Source organism: Maylandia zebra, linkage group LG6 (assembly GCF_041146795.1).
Source record: "Maylandia zebra isolate NMK-2024a linkage group LG6, Mzebra_GT3a, whole genome shotgun sequence".
Taxonomy (NCBI): Eukaryota; Metazoa; Chordata; class Actinopteri; order Cichliformes; family Cichlidae; genus Maylandia; species Maylandia zebra.
The window spans coordinates 30,620,667-30,636,675 of record NC_135172.1 but is presented as its reverse complement, the minus strand read 5'-3'; the positions used below and the strand labels follow the sequence as shown (position 1 = coordinate 30,636,675).

The 16,009-nt window shown below is 40.3% G+C and overlaps 2 protein-coding genes across 4 annotated transcripts; one reads left to right on the top strand and one right to left on the bottom strand.

The window, feature by feature from the left end:
• The first annotated feature begins 3,279 nt into the window (after positions 1-3,279).
• LOC101463673 (rheacalcin-1-like) lies at positions 3,280-3,675 on the top strand. The gene has a single exon (XM_004539368.1). It carries the CDS (start codon positions 3,280-3,282, stop codon positions 3,673-3,675), a length of 396 nt encoding a protein of 131 aa, XP_004539425.1.
• Positions 3,676-6,217: 2,542 nt separating this feature from the next.
• On the bottom strand, positions 6,218-15,374 carry slc25a38b (solute carrier family 25 member 38b). Of its 3 annotated transcripts, none has more exons than XM_076885066.1 (9): positions 15,112-15,374; positions 14,993-15,044; positions 14,601-14,709; positions 12,052-12,176; positions 10,332-10,416; positions 9,757-9,936; positions 9,340-9,508; positions 7,475-7,638; positions 6,218-7,375 (listed from the first exon to the last, which is right to left on the bottom strand). In XM_076885066.1, exons 3-9 carry the CDS (start codon positions 14,613-14,615, stop codon positions 7,253-7,255), a joined length of 861 nt encoding a protein of 286 aa, XP_076741181.1. In that variant the 5' UTR covers positions 14,616-14,709; positions 14,993-15,044; positions 15,112-15,374; the 3' UTR covers positions 6,218-7,252. The 3 variants fall into 3 exon arrangements, with proteins under 3 accessions (XP_076741181.1, XP_012773153.1, XP_004539303.1); XM_012917699.5 differs by having other exon boundaries at positions 15,298-15,353; XM_004539246.4 differs by lacking the exons at positions 14,601-14,709; positions 14,993-15,044; positions 15,112-15,374 and adding an exon at positions 13,009-13,256.
• Between the last annotated feature and the right edge of the window lie 635 nt (positions 15,375-16,009).

Genomic DNA, 16,009 nt, shown 5'->3' with positions numbered 1-16,009 from the left:
GCGCGAACTGTGTATAGAGAGCGACAGCACTGATCTGTGAGTGATGAAAATTTGTGCACCAATTCCTCTGACATCGTCTTATTAATCGTTAGCTCACTATGCAAACATGACAAGTGAAATCTCCCGCAGCAAGCTTAAACATGTGAGAGGTTGAGGATATATATTTCATTTCTTCTGAGCCAAATAAGACAGGTCAGGGTGAAGAAGTGACAGCCAAAGAAAAGCTTACCACAAAACGGAGAAGTTATGACAAATCAGACTATAAGGCAAAAAGAAAGTGCAGCTTTATGGTTTCATGGACAAAAGAATTTCTGTGGCTGCAATATGACGAGCTAAATAACCAGGGCTGCACATAAGTGGTCCGCAGGTGCGCATTCGCTGTCAAAATAAAAAACGCGCACAAGGGTTAGGGTTAAATTTAAAAACTGTACTTTTGAGTTAAAATATATATTTATAATTTTAATAAATGACAAATTAAAAAGGCATGAACATTTTTTTTGTATCGAAAAAATATCGAACCGTGACACCAAAGTATCGAACCGAACCGAACCGTGAATTTTGTGTATCGTTGCACCCCTAATATATATATATTTGCCTCATTTTATGCACTTCATTCTCCTGTCCAGCATATTGTATGACTTTGCAGACTCTTTAATGTTTTCTACTTCAACAAATTGTTCATTTATATTTCAACCAGTGATCCTGATCTTGAATTCAGTGTACAATAAACATCTGGCTTATTAACAACCAAATAATGGCTACCTGATATTTTATAACACAGTACATGTGACTGGGTCTCCCCTGGGGCCTCCTCCCGGTGGGACATGCCTGCAGCACCTCACCCAGGATGCATCCTAGTCATTTGCCCGAACCACCTCAATTGGCTCCTTTCAGTGTGGAAGAGAGCGGCAATACCCTGAGCTCCTGAGCTACGAGCTCCTCACCTTCTCTCTAAGGGAGAGGCCGTCACCCTTCGGACAACAACATGACATAAAAACTTTATTTATAAACACTGAGCTCTAATACTGCTGCTGTGGTTGGATCAGTGAAAACGCAGCAATCACAGCACACATAAAAATATTTAGCTTATAGTTTTAAATATGCAGCGAGCTCAAACTTTCTATGTTTCTACATTGAAGCATCACACACACACACACACACACACACACACACACACACACACACACACACACACAGATGACAAGCTACAACTATGTAAAGCAGGCTCTTAGTGTATTGGCTCCTGGCTGGTTCTAGTTCTGATTGGCTCTTATTTTTTAACTTTTAGCTCCACCTCTTTTTGATCCTTTGTCTCACTCCTTCACTTTTCTGATGGCCTGCCTCTCCCAGAGAGCGAGAGAGAGACTCTGCACGTGCATTTTTGTGCATTTTTGTGACGCACACATAAAGACTCTTCTGAGAGAGCACACAGTTCGTGGTGGCGAGTCATCCCTGATGGGTGGACTCTGCGCCGTTAGTCAGGTCTTTGTTGTTCACAGCAGGCAACAATGACCAGTACATGTTGTAAACACAGCAGCCTGCTACACCAATCACACCACAGACTGTACCACACCATCCACATCAAGTCTCAATAAAAATGTCCTTTTAACACCTCATCAGGCAAGTTGTAATCAAATTTTTACCAAACCAACAATCAGTTGACACTGATTAAATCAAACCTGAGAACCAGAGTTATATAAATAAATTTTGTAGCTAAATTCCTCTATTTTATGTATAATTAAGAGAGCGCTACAGCCCTTTTGAGCCAGCTATAAAGACATGAATGAGGTCCTCTGATCAAATATAATTGTCGTTATTTTTAGTCTCCTATTTCATCCTAGTTTATGTTTATGGTTGCACCAGCCTGACATTTGAGAACAGGCTGTTTTACAAAATTGTACAACCTGCGTCCACAGACACGTTTTAATGCACAGATCAATCCATCTGGGTTTATTTGGGGCCACCAACAACATATAATTAAAGCTTTATAGTATCACATCTGGTCATTTCTGAGCCTGCTTTGTGTTCATTGCACATTAGAAAATGGTCTGACTGCTTATTTTTCTAACATGGCTGCATAACACACATTCAGTAGACCCTTTCACACCCCTTCAGTATATTTTCTTGCCACTGTTCTTTTAGAGGCTGTTGGCAGGTTGTGATGCACACTGAGGCTTCAGTTTTGCCACAGAAAACATGAGGGAAGCGTGTAGAAAGAGAAAATGACATGTGAGCTCAAACAGAACATTTTGTTTCTCAATGTGAAATGGAAATAAATTTACTAAACAAAATTATTCGGGAAAGTTTGTGCCGACTTCCATGACACAAGTTCATCCCTGCAATTTTGCAAGCAAAATGAGCCCAGTGCTTATTTCAATTTTACTTTTGGCTTTGAAGCCTGACTACATTAACCACGTGCTTTAATGTTATGTCACCAACATGTCCTTTTAGTGTGAGATAAATCTATCAGCAGCTTGTGTTATAACTCTTGGTTAGTTTTAATATAGCCATTTATTTACCTTTATCTATACCCACATTAAGTGAACTTACCTGGGTGGTTTACTCTCCATTACAGACCACATTACGTCAGCATAATCAGCTTCAGTATCACAGAGAGATAATGTGTACTTAACATGTATGAACTGTGAAGGCAACAGTAGTTTTTAATATTTCATGTGGTCTTTGCTGATGCTCTCAAAACTCACGTGAAACATGGAGGTGTGGGGGTTGGAGTGCATTAAAGATGATGGGCGGAGTAAAAATCCAGGGTGTGGTAATCAAATTGTATTTACATGATGTCATATGCATGAGATGCAGTGACAGAAGAATGAGGGAGTCAGCAGGAGGTGTTCCTCGATTTATTTCAAGCAATAACTGAGGAGGAAGCACAGGCTAAGGCTCATCACACCAGTCGGCTGAACCAGCATGAAGACCCTACTTTGGAAAATGCTCTTTATTGTAAACGCCTCGCCGTACCTGACAGGGCAGAAATTTGGTAAACATGTGTACGTGCAAAACAGGTTGAACTGGAATGCTGCTCAACAGTACTGCCAAACCAATTACGCTGATCTTTCCCCTCTAAGTACAAGTTGGGAAGAGAAGCAACTGAGAAAAGCAACCCTGGGAAAAGTTTCTGGTGAGTTCTGGATCGGTCTCTACAAAACAGGCACATACTGGAAATGGTCAGGAGGAGGATATGAAACCAGCATAGTTTGGGATGAGTCCCAACCATCTACATATTATGATCTTTTTGTTCGTGTGTGCTGGGACGGCTGTACCATGGGGACGGGATGGTTTGCTTCCTCACTATTGAGAGAACTGCCCTTTTTCTGCTTCAGCACAACAGTGATGGAGGAGAAGATGGCTTGGGAGGAAGCATTGGAGTACTGTAAAGAGACACACACTACGCTCACAAGTCTGACCTCTGAGACCGAGAACCTTTTGACCCTGAAAGAGATCCAGCAGGGCACCGTCACCGATCGGGTGTGGATCGGGCTGTGCTTCCTGGCTGATCGCTGGCTGTGGGTGGACGGCAGCCCTCTGATATACGAGGCCTGGTCAGTAGGGGATCGGGAGCACCAGTGTCCAGGTCGAAATTACTGTGGAGCTATAAACAAAAACGGAGTGTGGGAGAATCTGGACTGCAAAGAGAAACTCAGTTTCATTTGCGTGTAAATCCCAATTGCATTTGAGCTGTTAAAGCAAAGGTTTCTTTCTCAGTTTTTGTTTCTCTAGTTTTTGTGCTGAGATTTAGAGTCATCCGGTTTTTCTTTCATCCTATGTAGCGCAGAATGACAAACATACAACACGAATGTCTGTCAGCTTTATTTTTCTAAAAACAAATGTAGAAAAAGTGTGAGAATGTTTATTAAAATTTAACTTTGATGTAAAAATTCATTTAGAAACTTTTGCATGTGTAAAAGACTTAAAAATGGATTCTCATAGGTTTGCCAACCGTTTTGGTTTTTAATCTTTAGTGAAGTGGCATTACTTAACGTCATCTTTTAATGTTAGGCTGGTTCAAGAGAAAGGCTTCCTACATGCTGTGCTGCTGTATAAATGTTTCCCACAAAGAGCCAGAGAAGATCTGTTCTTTCTTAACCATATTCATCAATAACCAGCTGCTGATCCAGTGTGTTCCTCAGTCTGTGGAGGTACTCCAGTTCCACAGTCTTGGCCTGCAGCTGGTGACAGCGTTCATCATTCTACTCTGCAGCATTTCAGTTTAATCCAGGCTTATTTACATGGCAACAATTTTAACAACCTATAGTGGAAAGCCCCAACAATCAAGCGACCCCCTATGAGCAAGTACTTTGTGGCGTTAGACAGAAAAAACTCCCTCTTAGCAGGAAGAAACCTCCAGCCGAACAGGCTCAGGCAGGAGAGGTCATCTGCCATGACTAGTTAGGAGGAGTGAGGGGAGGGGAAAAGAAAAAGCGAGCAGCCCAGAGCTTCCAGCTGCGAGTGCTGATTAGAGTGGCCATCCAGTTCACAGGGGATCTTCAGAGCACAAAAAGGCTTCTGATGCAGTCCAGCTGCAGTGGATTGAAGTGCGCCTGATATCGGAGGAGAGACCTGAGACAACTGATTGATGCTGAGGACCGTTTTCAGCAAGGGATTCAGCAGGAGGCTAGCAGACTGAAGACTGACTGAACATTCAAAATAAAAGTTTGCAGTGTAGTAGATAATAAATTTGTCTTTGATGGTCTTAGCATGAGAACAGATTGCACAATACATTAGTTATAAATATAATGTTATGGCTTTGGGTGCCAAAATGAATTAAATAAAACATCAATAAATAATTAAATTAATGTCATTAGTTAATTAAATGTCTCATTAATTAACACTGAATGTTAAATATATAAACAAATTCATTTCATTTAAAATATTAAATACATTTTAAATTTTAATTGATAACACATTTAATTATTTAATGATGCCCTCCATACATTCTGTGGGAAACTGTATATGATAACATGCAGATGCCTCATCATTGTTCTCACAGGCTAGCCCTAGATAATATCTATTGAATGTGACTGTGTTTAATAGCAACATGCATGTTCTGTCAGTAACGTGGATCACATTGTAGTCGGTATGGTTTAGGAGAGATGTTCTGGATACAAAACTGCAAATAAAATGATCAAACATCAAACTCCCCTTCATTTATAACACAAAGTCAAAATCATTTTTGGAAACAACAAAAACAGAAACAGGAGATTTTTATTCAACTTAAAAATCAGACAGGCACAGCATCTGTCTGAGCAAACACGCGCACAGACAGAGTGTCTACCATAACACTGAATGCAGGACAGTCACAACAATGGAGGTGAGGTGGTGGGAATTATGGCACAGCTCAAGTTAAGACAGCAAACATGGAGGCTTTTAAATGAACTCCTACTTCACTACCTTTTTCCTTTAAACAGCCTGTAGGTCTGAAGAGACGCTCAGCGCCTCACTTTCATTAAACTGGGCTTATCTGCTGACTCACAGGAAGCCATTATTATAAACTCCTATCACGTAAAACACACAATTACTTCTTGGTGGCAACCATCGCTGTTCTAAGATGGCACCGAGTGGTCTTTCAGTTTGCATTTTATGTACAGACACAAAGACATTATTCTCTATTATACCACCTCTTCGTTTATATTAATAATAAATAACATCTATGCAAACACTCTACAGGAATTCATTAGTGTGACCCTTTTTTTTGTTAAATCAGCAACTCTGTATTAAGTCACATATTTACAATTCCAGAATGAGGCTGTACAAAGACAAGATCCACAGCTCCATCACCGGTATGGACTCTTTATAAACATGTCAGCGCAATGATTAAGCAATGCTTCACTTGGAAGCTTAATATTCTGGAAATACTGTTTGATCAGAGGAGGTACCTGACTTCAGCAAAACCTGAAATACTTAAATGACTTCAACTTCGCCTGGTAACCTAAATATATATATGTGTACTAAGAAAATAAATTTGTGAAAGTGCTCATTTAAATGCAGGGTGAAGGGCAACCTGCAGCGCCTTTAAAGGTGGAGTTTTCTTTTAAACGCAGAAATCTGTGTTTACATTCAGTGTTTCCTACAAAAATCAAATCCCTCATCATAAAATAAAGTCAAAGTTGCCTTTTTTTTAATATATATATATATATATATATATATATATATATATATATATATATATATATATATATATATATATATATATATATATATATATATATATATATATATATATATATATATATATATATATATATATATATATATAATGCTACTCCTGTGTGCAGAAAACAAGCAAAACTACCGAGAATCAAAACCACAGTGCTACTGAGAAGCTCCACAGGTTGTCTCAAAATGAAAAATCCTACAAATAATCAAACAATTTATTTATAAAATTCATTTAAAATAAAATAAAAAATCCATAAAATCCTGACTTTTTTGTTGGGTTTTTCTCGTGAGATGAAATCACTGCTATTCATTGATTTAGCTACAGATGTGGCTATCATTACGCCGAGTCGAAAACGCACCATAGTTTTATATAAACGTAGCTAGCAAAGTTTTAAGCAATACAGCAACAAAGGCTTTAACACAGTTATTAGCATTGGCCTCCATTTTCCCATAATGCAGCTGTGTGAGTACTGATTGTCTGAGCCTGAAACAAATAAACTTCTCTGCTTCTTAAAAAAAAAGAGATCAGTCAGCAAGTACGAAACATTGCTCAATCTTGTCAGAACAAATATGGCAGAACCTGCAGTGCTTTGCTTCTTCATCGGATGTAAGTGACACCAGCTTATTGAGTGTCTCGTTCGTTTCTACGGTATTTTAAAACATCGTCAAAGGCAACTCTGTTAGCCAGAAGAGCCACTGGCCCCGTTTTCTGATCGCTAGTAGCCATACCTCAGGAACATAAATATTAGGAGGGACGAGTTCACTTCACAGCAGGGAGTGTCACTACAGTCCGAGACGGACATAAGAGTGCTTCAGGTGTAACATCACAGTCCCAAACAGTTTCACACACACACAGCAAACACACAAACAGAGCACTCTTACTCATGTGTTTCAGGCATTTATCCACCTGCTTCCTTTGCTTATTATCTTGTTACTGCTGGCTCACTGACCCTGTAAGCTCCTCAGCTCCATTTACTTCTTAGATGATAATAATAATAATAATAATAATAATAATAATAATAATACAGAAGTATCCTCTTATAGCTCTTTCCCTTCTCTTGCAGCTAAAAACTTTTGCTCTTCAGGATTTGAGGCCCATTCGAGCCATCAGCTGTTCATACACAGTCCAAGCCATGGCAGCCATGAGAGTGCGTCGAAGAGACCTGGGCACAGCTCCACGAAAAAACCCAGCCATGCCGTGCTCCTGAAGGAAAGGCCAGAGCAGCAATCCTCAGTTAGATGTTATATAATAGTGAAAGTGTTGCTTCTTACTGAAAAACACAACAAGAACGTGAGTACACACCATGTAGATGCGGCGAACTGCACCTGCTGTGCTACAGTGGGAGGGTCTGACTTGAATGTGAGTCTTCACTACATCTGCAGGCTGCGTTACTACTGATGCCATGACACCCGCAATCACCCCACAGCTGAAGTTCACCAGCGGGGCGTAGGGCGCCGAGGTCACCTCTGAGAGAAGAGAACCCGAGGATGTCAGATGATTTAAATAAAAACAATCAGTCAAACCACAGAAAGAGAAAAATACGTGGAAAACATTAAACATCACAGTTTCACAAAGAGCTGCGATGATTCATTGAGTAACTTGATTATAAAGCATATTCGACACAAATTTCTTGCTGTGATGTTTTAATGTTTAAAACTCTGTAGCGAGCATTTCACCCACATTTTTATTGGCATGTAAATACAGTGAGAGGGTTTTTGACAGATGTTGTTTTTGGGTAAAATACTAAAAATATTGCAGTTTCTAAAAATGTTACACCATGAAGCAGTGGATTGTTAAAGACCTGTGCTTTTCTCTTTTGAATATTTATTATGGCTCATTAATAAGACAAAAGTATTTATCAGTATTTAAAGTGTGAAAGGGTATTTTGAGAACGGCTGCCTTATCCCATTACTCTATTAATCGATACTCAATTAATTAAATGTTTGATAGCGGCAGCCCTAATGTACATCACCAATTCACTTGGCCACACCCCTAACAGTAGCTTGCAATTACAAGGCAAGAACCCATTTTTAGACAGTAATTACAAGTTACTATTAGGAGAAATGGGATGCTCTGTAACACAGGCCTGCCATCATCTTAATAATACTGTTTAATTACAGAGTAAGAAGGGGAAACAGGATATTCTATATTAAAGCCTTCACTCCTAATAGTAACTTGCAATTACCATGTAAGAACCCCTTTTGCACATTGCAATTAAAAGCCCTCACATCCCCTCAATGATACTGTGCACCTACAACAAGAGACAGAAGTAAGGTTACACAATAATAAAACATGAACCTCTAATATTACTAGATAATTAGAATTTACAAAAGGAAAACAACCTTCTTTCTTACAATATACTCACAGTATAATTATTGTTACTCAGTTTTTTTCTCTCTACCTACATTTTAAGCATTTGCCATAAACCATTTAATTTGTTTACATGGTAAAAGTTGGGAAACTACATCAGAGTCGTATTATGAAGCGCTACAAAGACATCAGTGCTCACAGTGAGGGTTTTCCACAACATGTTGCTTCATATGTTTTACATCAAGTGCTTTTAGCACAAAAAAGGTGTGAAATGGAAAGAAATTGTGAAAATGGGAATGCATCAAGTTCAGGATTTTTGCTCATAATTAAATAAAAGTTCTCTTATTCACAAGGGGCCGTCACAGCGGGCATCTCCGCATATCTTGACTGGGAAGATTTTTACCCTGGCTGGTCTTTCTGACACAACCACAAAGGGATTTGTGTCTGCTCCCAAGACTGAATCCAGGATCTTTCGTGTGTTATGTGAATGCAGAAACTGCTACACGATGGAGGGACTTGTCAAAGAAAATAAAGGACTTTCTCTAATGGTTCATATAAGCTGGGCTACCTTCTGTGGTGGACGTGAATAAATGTGATTGTGATTGTGCAGCATACAGCTGCTTGCAGAATTTTTAGCCACCCAATTTACTTCTTCAGTCATTCATTATCAGTCTGTGCACAGCTTTACTGATTTTGCTCACAGAACGAACTGTACAAGCACTAAATCCACCCGATTGATTTTCTGCACAAGCGTTAAAACACTAATGCAAATTTCTGCATTATGTTCCTGGCAAAACATAACTCTTCACATTTTTCTTAACCTCCATTTTGATCTGCTGACTGAGTGTGACTCTCACCTTGAGGCAGCGCTCTCTTGGCCTGGCTGTAAAACATGACGTAGATGCCGGAGAAAGGAGCGTCGCGGAGCAGCGTGGCAGTCAGCCCAGAAAACAGAGCCCTGATTCCCTCCGTCTCATACATACTCCTCAGAGCACCGGGCACACTCACATAACTGTAAAAGCCACTCTGAAAAACACAGAAAAATTGAAATGAAATGTCTTTAATCATGCGGTTGATTGAGTGACAATAGATGTAAATGACTGCCTTTGTATCCACACTACGTGTCTCCACAGAAAAGAGGGTCATAATAAAATAGAGCAAAAACCTCTGACTAAAAGCAGTTCCACAACTTTATTTTAAAAACAGATGTGAGAAGATTAGTAGATATTTCATCTCTGACCATCTGGCGTCAGAGTCTGTTAGCTGGTAGATACCTCGAAGCGCGTCTTGATGACTGTGAATGGTAACATGCAGACTCCGGCCACAGCTCTGGCACCCGCTCCGAGCAGAACTGCCTCGCCAGCGTTGGGAGCTCGGTCCAGGAAGAAGTGCTGCTTCAGGGAGTAGAAGGTGCTGAAGTAGATACCCACCCCAGGGATGCAGCGCACAAATGACTGCACAGGGAGAACAGTTTTTGTTGTCTTGGTTAAAAACAAAGGCATAATTTACATGGGTTTCTTAGAGGGGAGCATGCGCTATGAGTTTGAGTGTTGGTGGGAGAATAAAATTTCAATTCAGTTTATTTATATAGCGTCAAAATACAACAACAGTCGCCCAAAAGTTCTATTTATTCTAAGGTAAAGACCGTACAATAATCAAAAGAAAACCCCAAGAATCAGACGACTCCTTATGAGCAACCACTTGGTGACAGTGGGAAGGAAAAACTCCCTTTTAAAAGGAAGAAACCTCTGGTAGAACCAGGCTCAGGGGAAGGGCAGCCATCTGCGTACAAACATGCAACAAACAGGATTTGTTGTAAATAATGAAAACGGTGCATTCAGTTGCTCACCGGTGAAACACCTTTCCACAGACTGAAGAACTTCTCTGTCCTAATAACATTGATGAAAACGCTAAACATTCCCACCTTGGGTGCGCTGCAAGACAAAATTTTGAAATCAATACAAACAAATTAAATTGTGCAAACAAATAAAACAAAACAAAAAAAACATTACACTCTACTGTGCAAAAAAACTTAAGCCTCCTCTAATTTATATTTTGCTTCCAAGGAGCCAGGCTTTCTGAAGGTCTTCCAAAGTTTTTTTATTTGGAAATTGGCTGCTTTTCCACCAATTTTCAGTCCAGTCCTTGTACCCGACCACTTTCAGGAACTTATTTATTTTTTGGTTTGTTAAGCCACTTAACACTGACCTGAGTCATTAGAGCATAAGATAAGACACGTAACTCAAAGGATGAACCAGTGTTGTGTCTACAAACAAACAACTTAACAAAAATTTAATTCTAAATTGTATCTTTAGGCACGGCGGTTAGCACTGTTGTCTCACAGCAAGTAGGTCATGAGTTCGACTACATCTTTCTGTGTGGAGTTTGCATGGGTCCTCTTCCTCCCACAGTCCTAAGAACTGTAGTTAGTGGGGCTAGATTCATTGGTGATTCTAAATTGCCCCCAAGCATGAACGTGAGTGCAAATGGTTGTCTGTCTCTCTGTGTTAGCAGATTGGCGACTTTTCCTGGGTGTACCGCGCCTCTTGCCTCTAACTGGTATAGGCTCCGGCCCATACCAGATAAGGATAAGCTAAGTGGATGGATGGATCTTTAGGGACTTTTTTTAAGAGCAGCCTGTCATAAAAACACATCATTTGTTCCCATTTTCTTTACTTAAATCTAGAGACCACAGTTTGACAGGCATGAAACACTATTTTTGCACCAAGAAGGTGATTGCCAAAGAGCTATTAGCTGAAAATTCAACATGTTCAGCGTGATGTGTTCTTAGGAAAATGGATTGGCCTCCCCAGAGCCCAGACCTCAGCAGTGACCTCAACCTTAACAGAGAACAGAACAAAGGGCAGCCAACATCCAAAGGAGAGCCTTGAACGTCCTTGAAGCCTGGAGAACTATCCCTGAAGACTACTGAAAGAAATGACAAGAAAATTTGCCCAGCAGAGTTCAGACTGTCTTGACGGATTAAAGCAGCTACACCAAATATTGTACAGTTCTAATGACTTGAAAGTCAAACTATTTCCATACACTGCTCCACTAGTTTTCAATTTTCAAAGCAAAACATAAATAAATGAGGGGTGGCCCAAGACTTTTGCACAGTACTGTAAACACTCAAAGACATGCTGACAATAAATGGTTACAGCTGTGGTGAATCACTACTGTGAAATCAATTACCACAGAAATGATCCTTCTGGAGCTCTGTGCTAAAGAAAGGCCTCCACATGTGAAATAAATAAAACTCCACTTTTAAATGTTTACATTTGCTGTTCTCAGTGGCTGTAATTGCAACCCAGCAGCCTGACAGCATAATTACATCCTGCTGGTGTGACTAATTGCCCCATATGGGTCATACCAAGAGATTGAGGCTGGCACTGCCAGAAGATTTTGTCCTCTTATGCTTTTTATGTGTATGTGAGTGGGTTAAAGTCAGAAAAAGAGAGGGGGAGAGAAAAAAGTATAAAATCAGAGGCATGGTGATGTACACGTGTCTGATGTACATGCAGGTGAAATGTTCTCACTGTGTATCTGTGTGAATGTGTGTGCACACACACCCGGGCTTGGCATTGTTCTGCAGGGTCTGCAGTCGTGTCTTCACCAGATCCAAAGGCTGGAAGAGGAGTGTAGAGCAGGTGCCACTGAGGGAGCCACACATAAAGGCTTTGAGAGCTGGGTGAGCCTGAGGACAACGACAGACATAAAGAAGGACGATGGAGACCGACAGAGAGACGAGGAAAAGGAAGGATGGGAGAAAACCAACGAGAGGACAAGCGAGGAAGTGACATGAGAAAGAAATGGCGGACCAGAAAAGAGGACAGAGACAGAAAACAGACAAGAAGGGAGATAAAGCAGAAAGAAATGTAAAGGATTAGTCACAGCGTAAAGAGGATAACGAGAAAAATATGCCGTTCAGCATCTTCTTCGCCACTGGTCACCTCTTGCTGAATGGCAGAGAAATCTGTATATATTCATTCTCAAACAACTATGCATAAAAACAGCTTGACAAAGCAAAGAAAATATCATATCATAAATATACATGAATTGGACTTGGGATTAAAATCTAAATATGTTTGTGTGACATTTCCACTGCAATAAAACACCCTGTAGCACAGAGCAGAGGCCAGGTTCCTACACAGTGGAGATGATGGAGATGTGTAGAGACAGTTCACTCACTCACTCACTCACAGACACACACACACTGTCTGTTGCATAGAATTAAAGTGAGACTGAACATTATCAGTGGGTACATGCCTTGTAGACAAAAAGGCAGGCAGAATGTGACACGCAGACAGGGGCTAAATTTAGCTACACCTGAAGGTAAACTGTTAAACAGAAATTATATCAATTGGCAAAAATAAATAAATATTCCAACAACAATAACAAACCACAAATAATCATAATCAGCCTTCTATACGTTGCCTTTACAGACACACACACACACACACACACACACACACACACACACACGAGACACTTTAAATCACACGTTAAGCACAAAGATGCTGTCCTACCTTCCCCGGGATGCCCGGGGCTCGGCTCTGAGAATCCTGTTTTTCCTGCATTTTGCCCACTTTCACCTCCCTCTATCTGTGATGCTGCTCTTACAAATAACATATTATAAAATAAACCTCCATCTCTTACAAACCTTCCCCTCGCTCACTCGCTCTCGCCAACCTACAGTGGCTTTTCTCCTGCTTCCCGTCCTCCCTCCCCCATTTCAGCAGCCAAAGCAGAAGCTTAATCTAGCCCACGTTTTTCTACGGGCTTCTATCTTTATCTTTCAAACACACACACTCGCGCGTCTGTATTTGGTGCTCGCCTCTCTGTATAGCTCAGTGCTAAAATGCATCTTTTTCAAATAGCATGAGTCATGGAGCAGTTCACGTGGACATTACATTCAGGTCAATCATAAGAATGCTAGTTTTAGTTTTAACAGGAGAAAATATGAAGCTATACACTCAGTCACTTTATTAAGAATAGCTGTTCAACTACTCGTTAATGCAAATATCTAATCTAATTAATGTAAACATGGCCAAGACGACCTGCTGAAGTTCAAACAGAGCATCAGGATAGAGAAGAAAATTAATGTAAGTGACTTTCAACATGACACTGCTGTTGGTGCCAAACAGGCTGGTCTGAGGATTTCAGAAAATGCTGATCTTCTGGGATTTTTCCTACACAGTCATCTCCAGGGTTTATAGAGAACGGTCCAAAACAAAGGAAAACAAATTCAGTGTGTGACAGCAAAAATGCCTTCCTGGTGTCAGAGGTCAGAGAAGGATGAATACACTGCTTTAAGCTTTAACTAAAGCAACAGTAACTCAGATAACTACTCGTTACAACGCAAGTATGCAGAAGAGCATCTCTGACCAAACAATAGGTCAAACCTTGACGCAGATGGGCTAGAGCAGCAGAAGATCACAATGTAGCCAGTCCATAGATAAGGAAATAGGAAAAAGAGGCTATAATTCACATGGGCGTCGATTTGCACCAATACTGGACAATAAACGATTGAAGAAATTCAATTCAATCTTATTCTAAGAGTTTTAAGGTGCTTTACATTGTAAGGTAAAGACCCTACAATAATACTGAGAAAATAGACAAAACCCCAACAATCAAGTCGAGACCCTATGAGCAAGCGGATGAGTCTGGTTGGATGAGTCTCAATTTCTGCTGTCAGATTTGGACAGTAGGGTTAAAAATTGGTGTAAACCACATGATAGCATGCTCTTTTTGGTGTAATGTGTGTTATATTTTGTGTGTGTGACGACTTTGGGCCTCATAGTACCAACATAATAGAGCATTGTTTAAATGTTACTGCCTATCTGAGTATTGTTGCTAAAACAATTCATCACTTTAGGATTACAGTGTACAAGCCTGTACCTAATGAAGTCGCCTGTGGGTCTATACTGTCATACAAGGTGTGCATTTCCCTAGAAATACTGAGAGCTACAATTGAAATGGCATTTCTATAAGTAAGCGACAGACATCACTCATGTTTCCCTGCGCTAAAAATCCCAACTGTTATACGAGGGAAACGTGTCGCATCAGGTAATTGACCATTTGTCTGCATGCTGTCAATGACAAACATGGCAGCACTCACCGCTGCCAACTCCATCTTTGAGCTGGATGCTGAGCCGGACGGGTCCAGTTTCTCCTGTGCTGCCGCCGCCGTTTTGAAACCGGTTAGGTTAGGCCACAGTGGATTCAAACTGGAGAAATCAGATGGCAGCCATGAGTCACATTTCAAAACATTGAGGTTGCCGGTGTAGCGGCTAATTTAGCTGGCTAGCTAGCTGTCACCAGTGTGGTAAGGTGAAGTTAGGACATCGGCCAACATTCACAAGCCAGCTGTTCTTAAGTCATATAACTGCCTTAAAGCGACCAAAGATGTGAGCTCCAACAGGCAGATTAGTTTCAGATATTCAGAAAAAGTCACTCAAACACATCTAGCGACTAGCTAGCCTGGTAACGTAGCATGCTAGCTCCTCTTACCTGATGTTGCAGTGTTTCAGGGATCGCTGGAGGTGACAGCCACCGCTGTTAGCTGAAGAAAGTCCATATTTTATATTTACTGCGATAGTCTGAAAACATTTCCTTTAACCCAGCGTTACCTTTAACACGTTAACGCCGCCTGACAGGGCTAGCTCAACGACGTTAGTGTTAGCTAGCCAACTTCGTGAGTTGTGCGAAATAAAATGTAACGCTAACACGTCTGAGTGGGAGTTCCAAATAAACCGGGTGTGTCTTCAGTCAGACCACGATCACTAAACACGGGAGTGGTGAAACATCACATGTACCTGCTGCGGCTGTTAGTGAGCGGGCGGTAAAGTTCACCTGCAGGGCAAAGCCGACACACACAACTAGGGTATGTGTGTGCGTGTATTGCCAAACATGTTATGTATCGAGGTTAGTGTGGCAGATATCCATCTTTTTTTTTTCTTATTGAGATCCTTTATTTGACTTTTTCTACATAATTGAGTTTATCTGCTTACAGTGATTTATCATTTATTTATCTATTTCTGTCACAGTCACTTTTATTTGGCTATAATTGTATTTCGGCCGTTTTGCTATAGCAGAACGTATCCTTTACGTATAAAAACAGTTTGCCGATTTTAAACTTAAATGTTTAAATATTAGAATTATTTAAACAGATAATTTGAATATCTCCTAGTTTTTATTTTAGAGCACAAACCAGGACATGCATGCACTGTAAAATGTAAGTTTCTGTATTTCTGACAATAGCCTCAAGATGGCGCTGCTGTTCCACAGAAGATGAACATTGCAACATCAACAAGGTTTATTTGATATTTTCTTTCATTATTATAGGTTTAGAATAATCACCACTTGCTGAGTATACCAGAGGGACAGCTCTGATTGAGCTGTTTAGAGAAAAAGGTAGTGACGTGTTGAGACGAGCCATGGTCGAGATATATTTGACAAAGGATTTCCAATAGCATAACATGTATTACCAAGAAGCATTATTACAAAATTATCATTGATCAAACCACT

What these genes read in the sequence shown, in the direction of transcription:
- LOC101463673 (XM_004539368.1), top strand. Translation starts at nt 3,280, where the DNA reads ATGGGGACGGGATGGTTTGCTTCCTCACTATTGAGAGAACTGCCCTTT.
- slc25a38b (XM_004539246.4), bottom strand. Translation starts at nt 13,059, where the DNA reads ATGCAGGAAAAACAGGATTCTCAGAGCCGAGCCCCGGGCATCCCGGGG. An exon ending in CAGAACAATGCCAAGCCCGG is followed by an intron (nt 10,417 to 12,051) that starts GTGTGTGTGCAC and finishes TTTGTCTTGCAG; the next exon opens with CGCACCCAAGGTGGGAATGT. An exon ending in TGTGGAAAGGTGTTTCACCG is followed by an intron (nt 9,937 to 10,331) that starts GTGAGCAACTGA and finishes CTCCCTGTGCAG; the next exon opens with TCATTTGTGCGCTGCATCCC.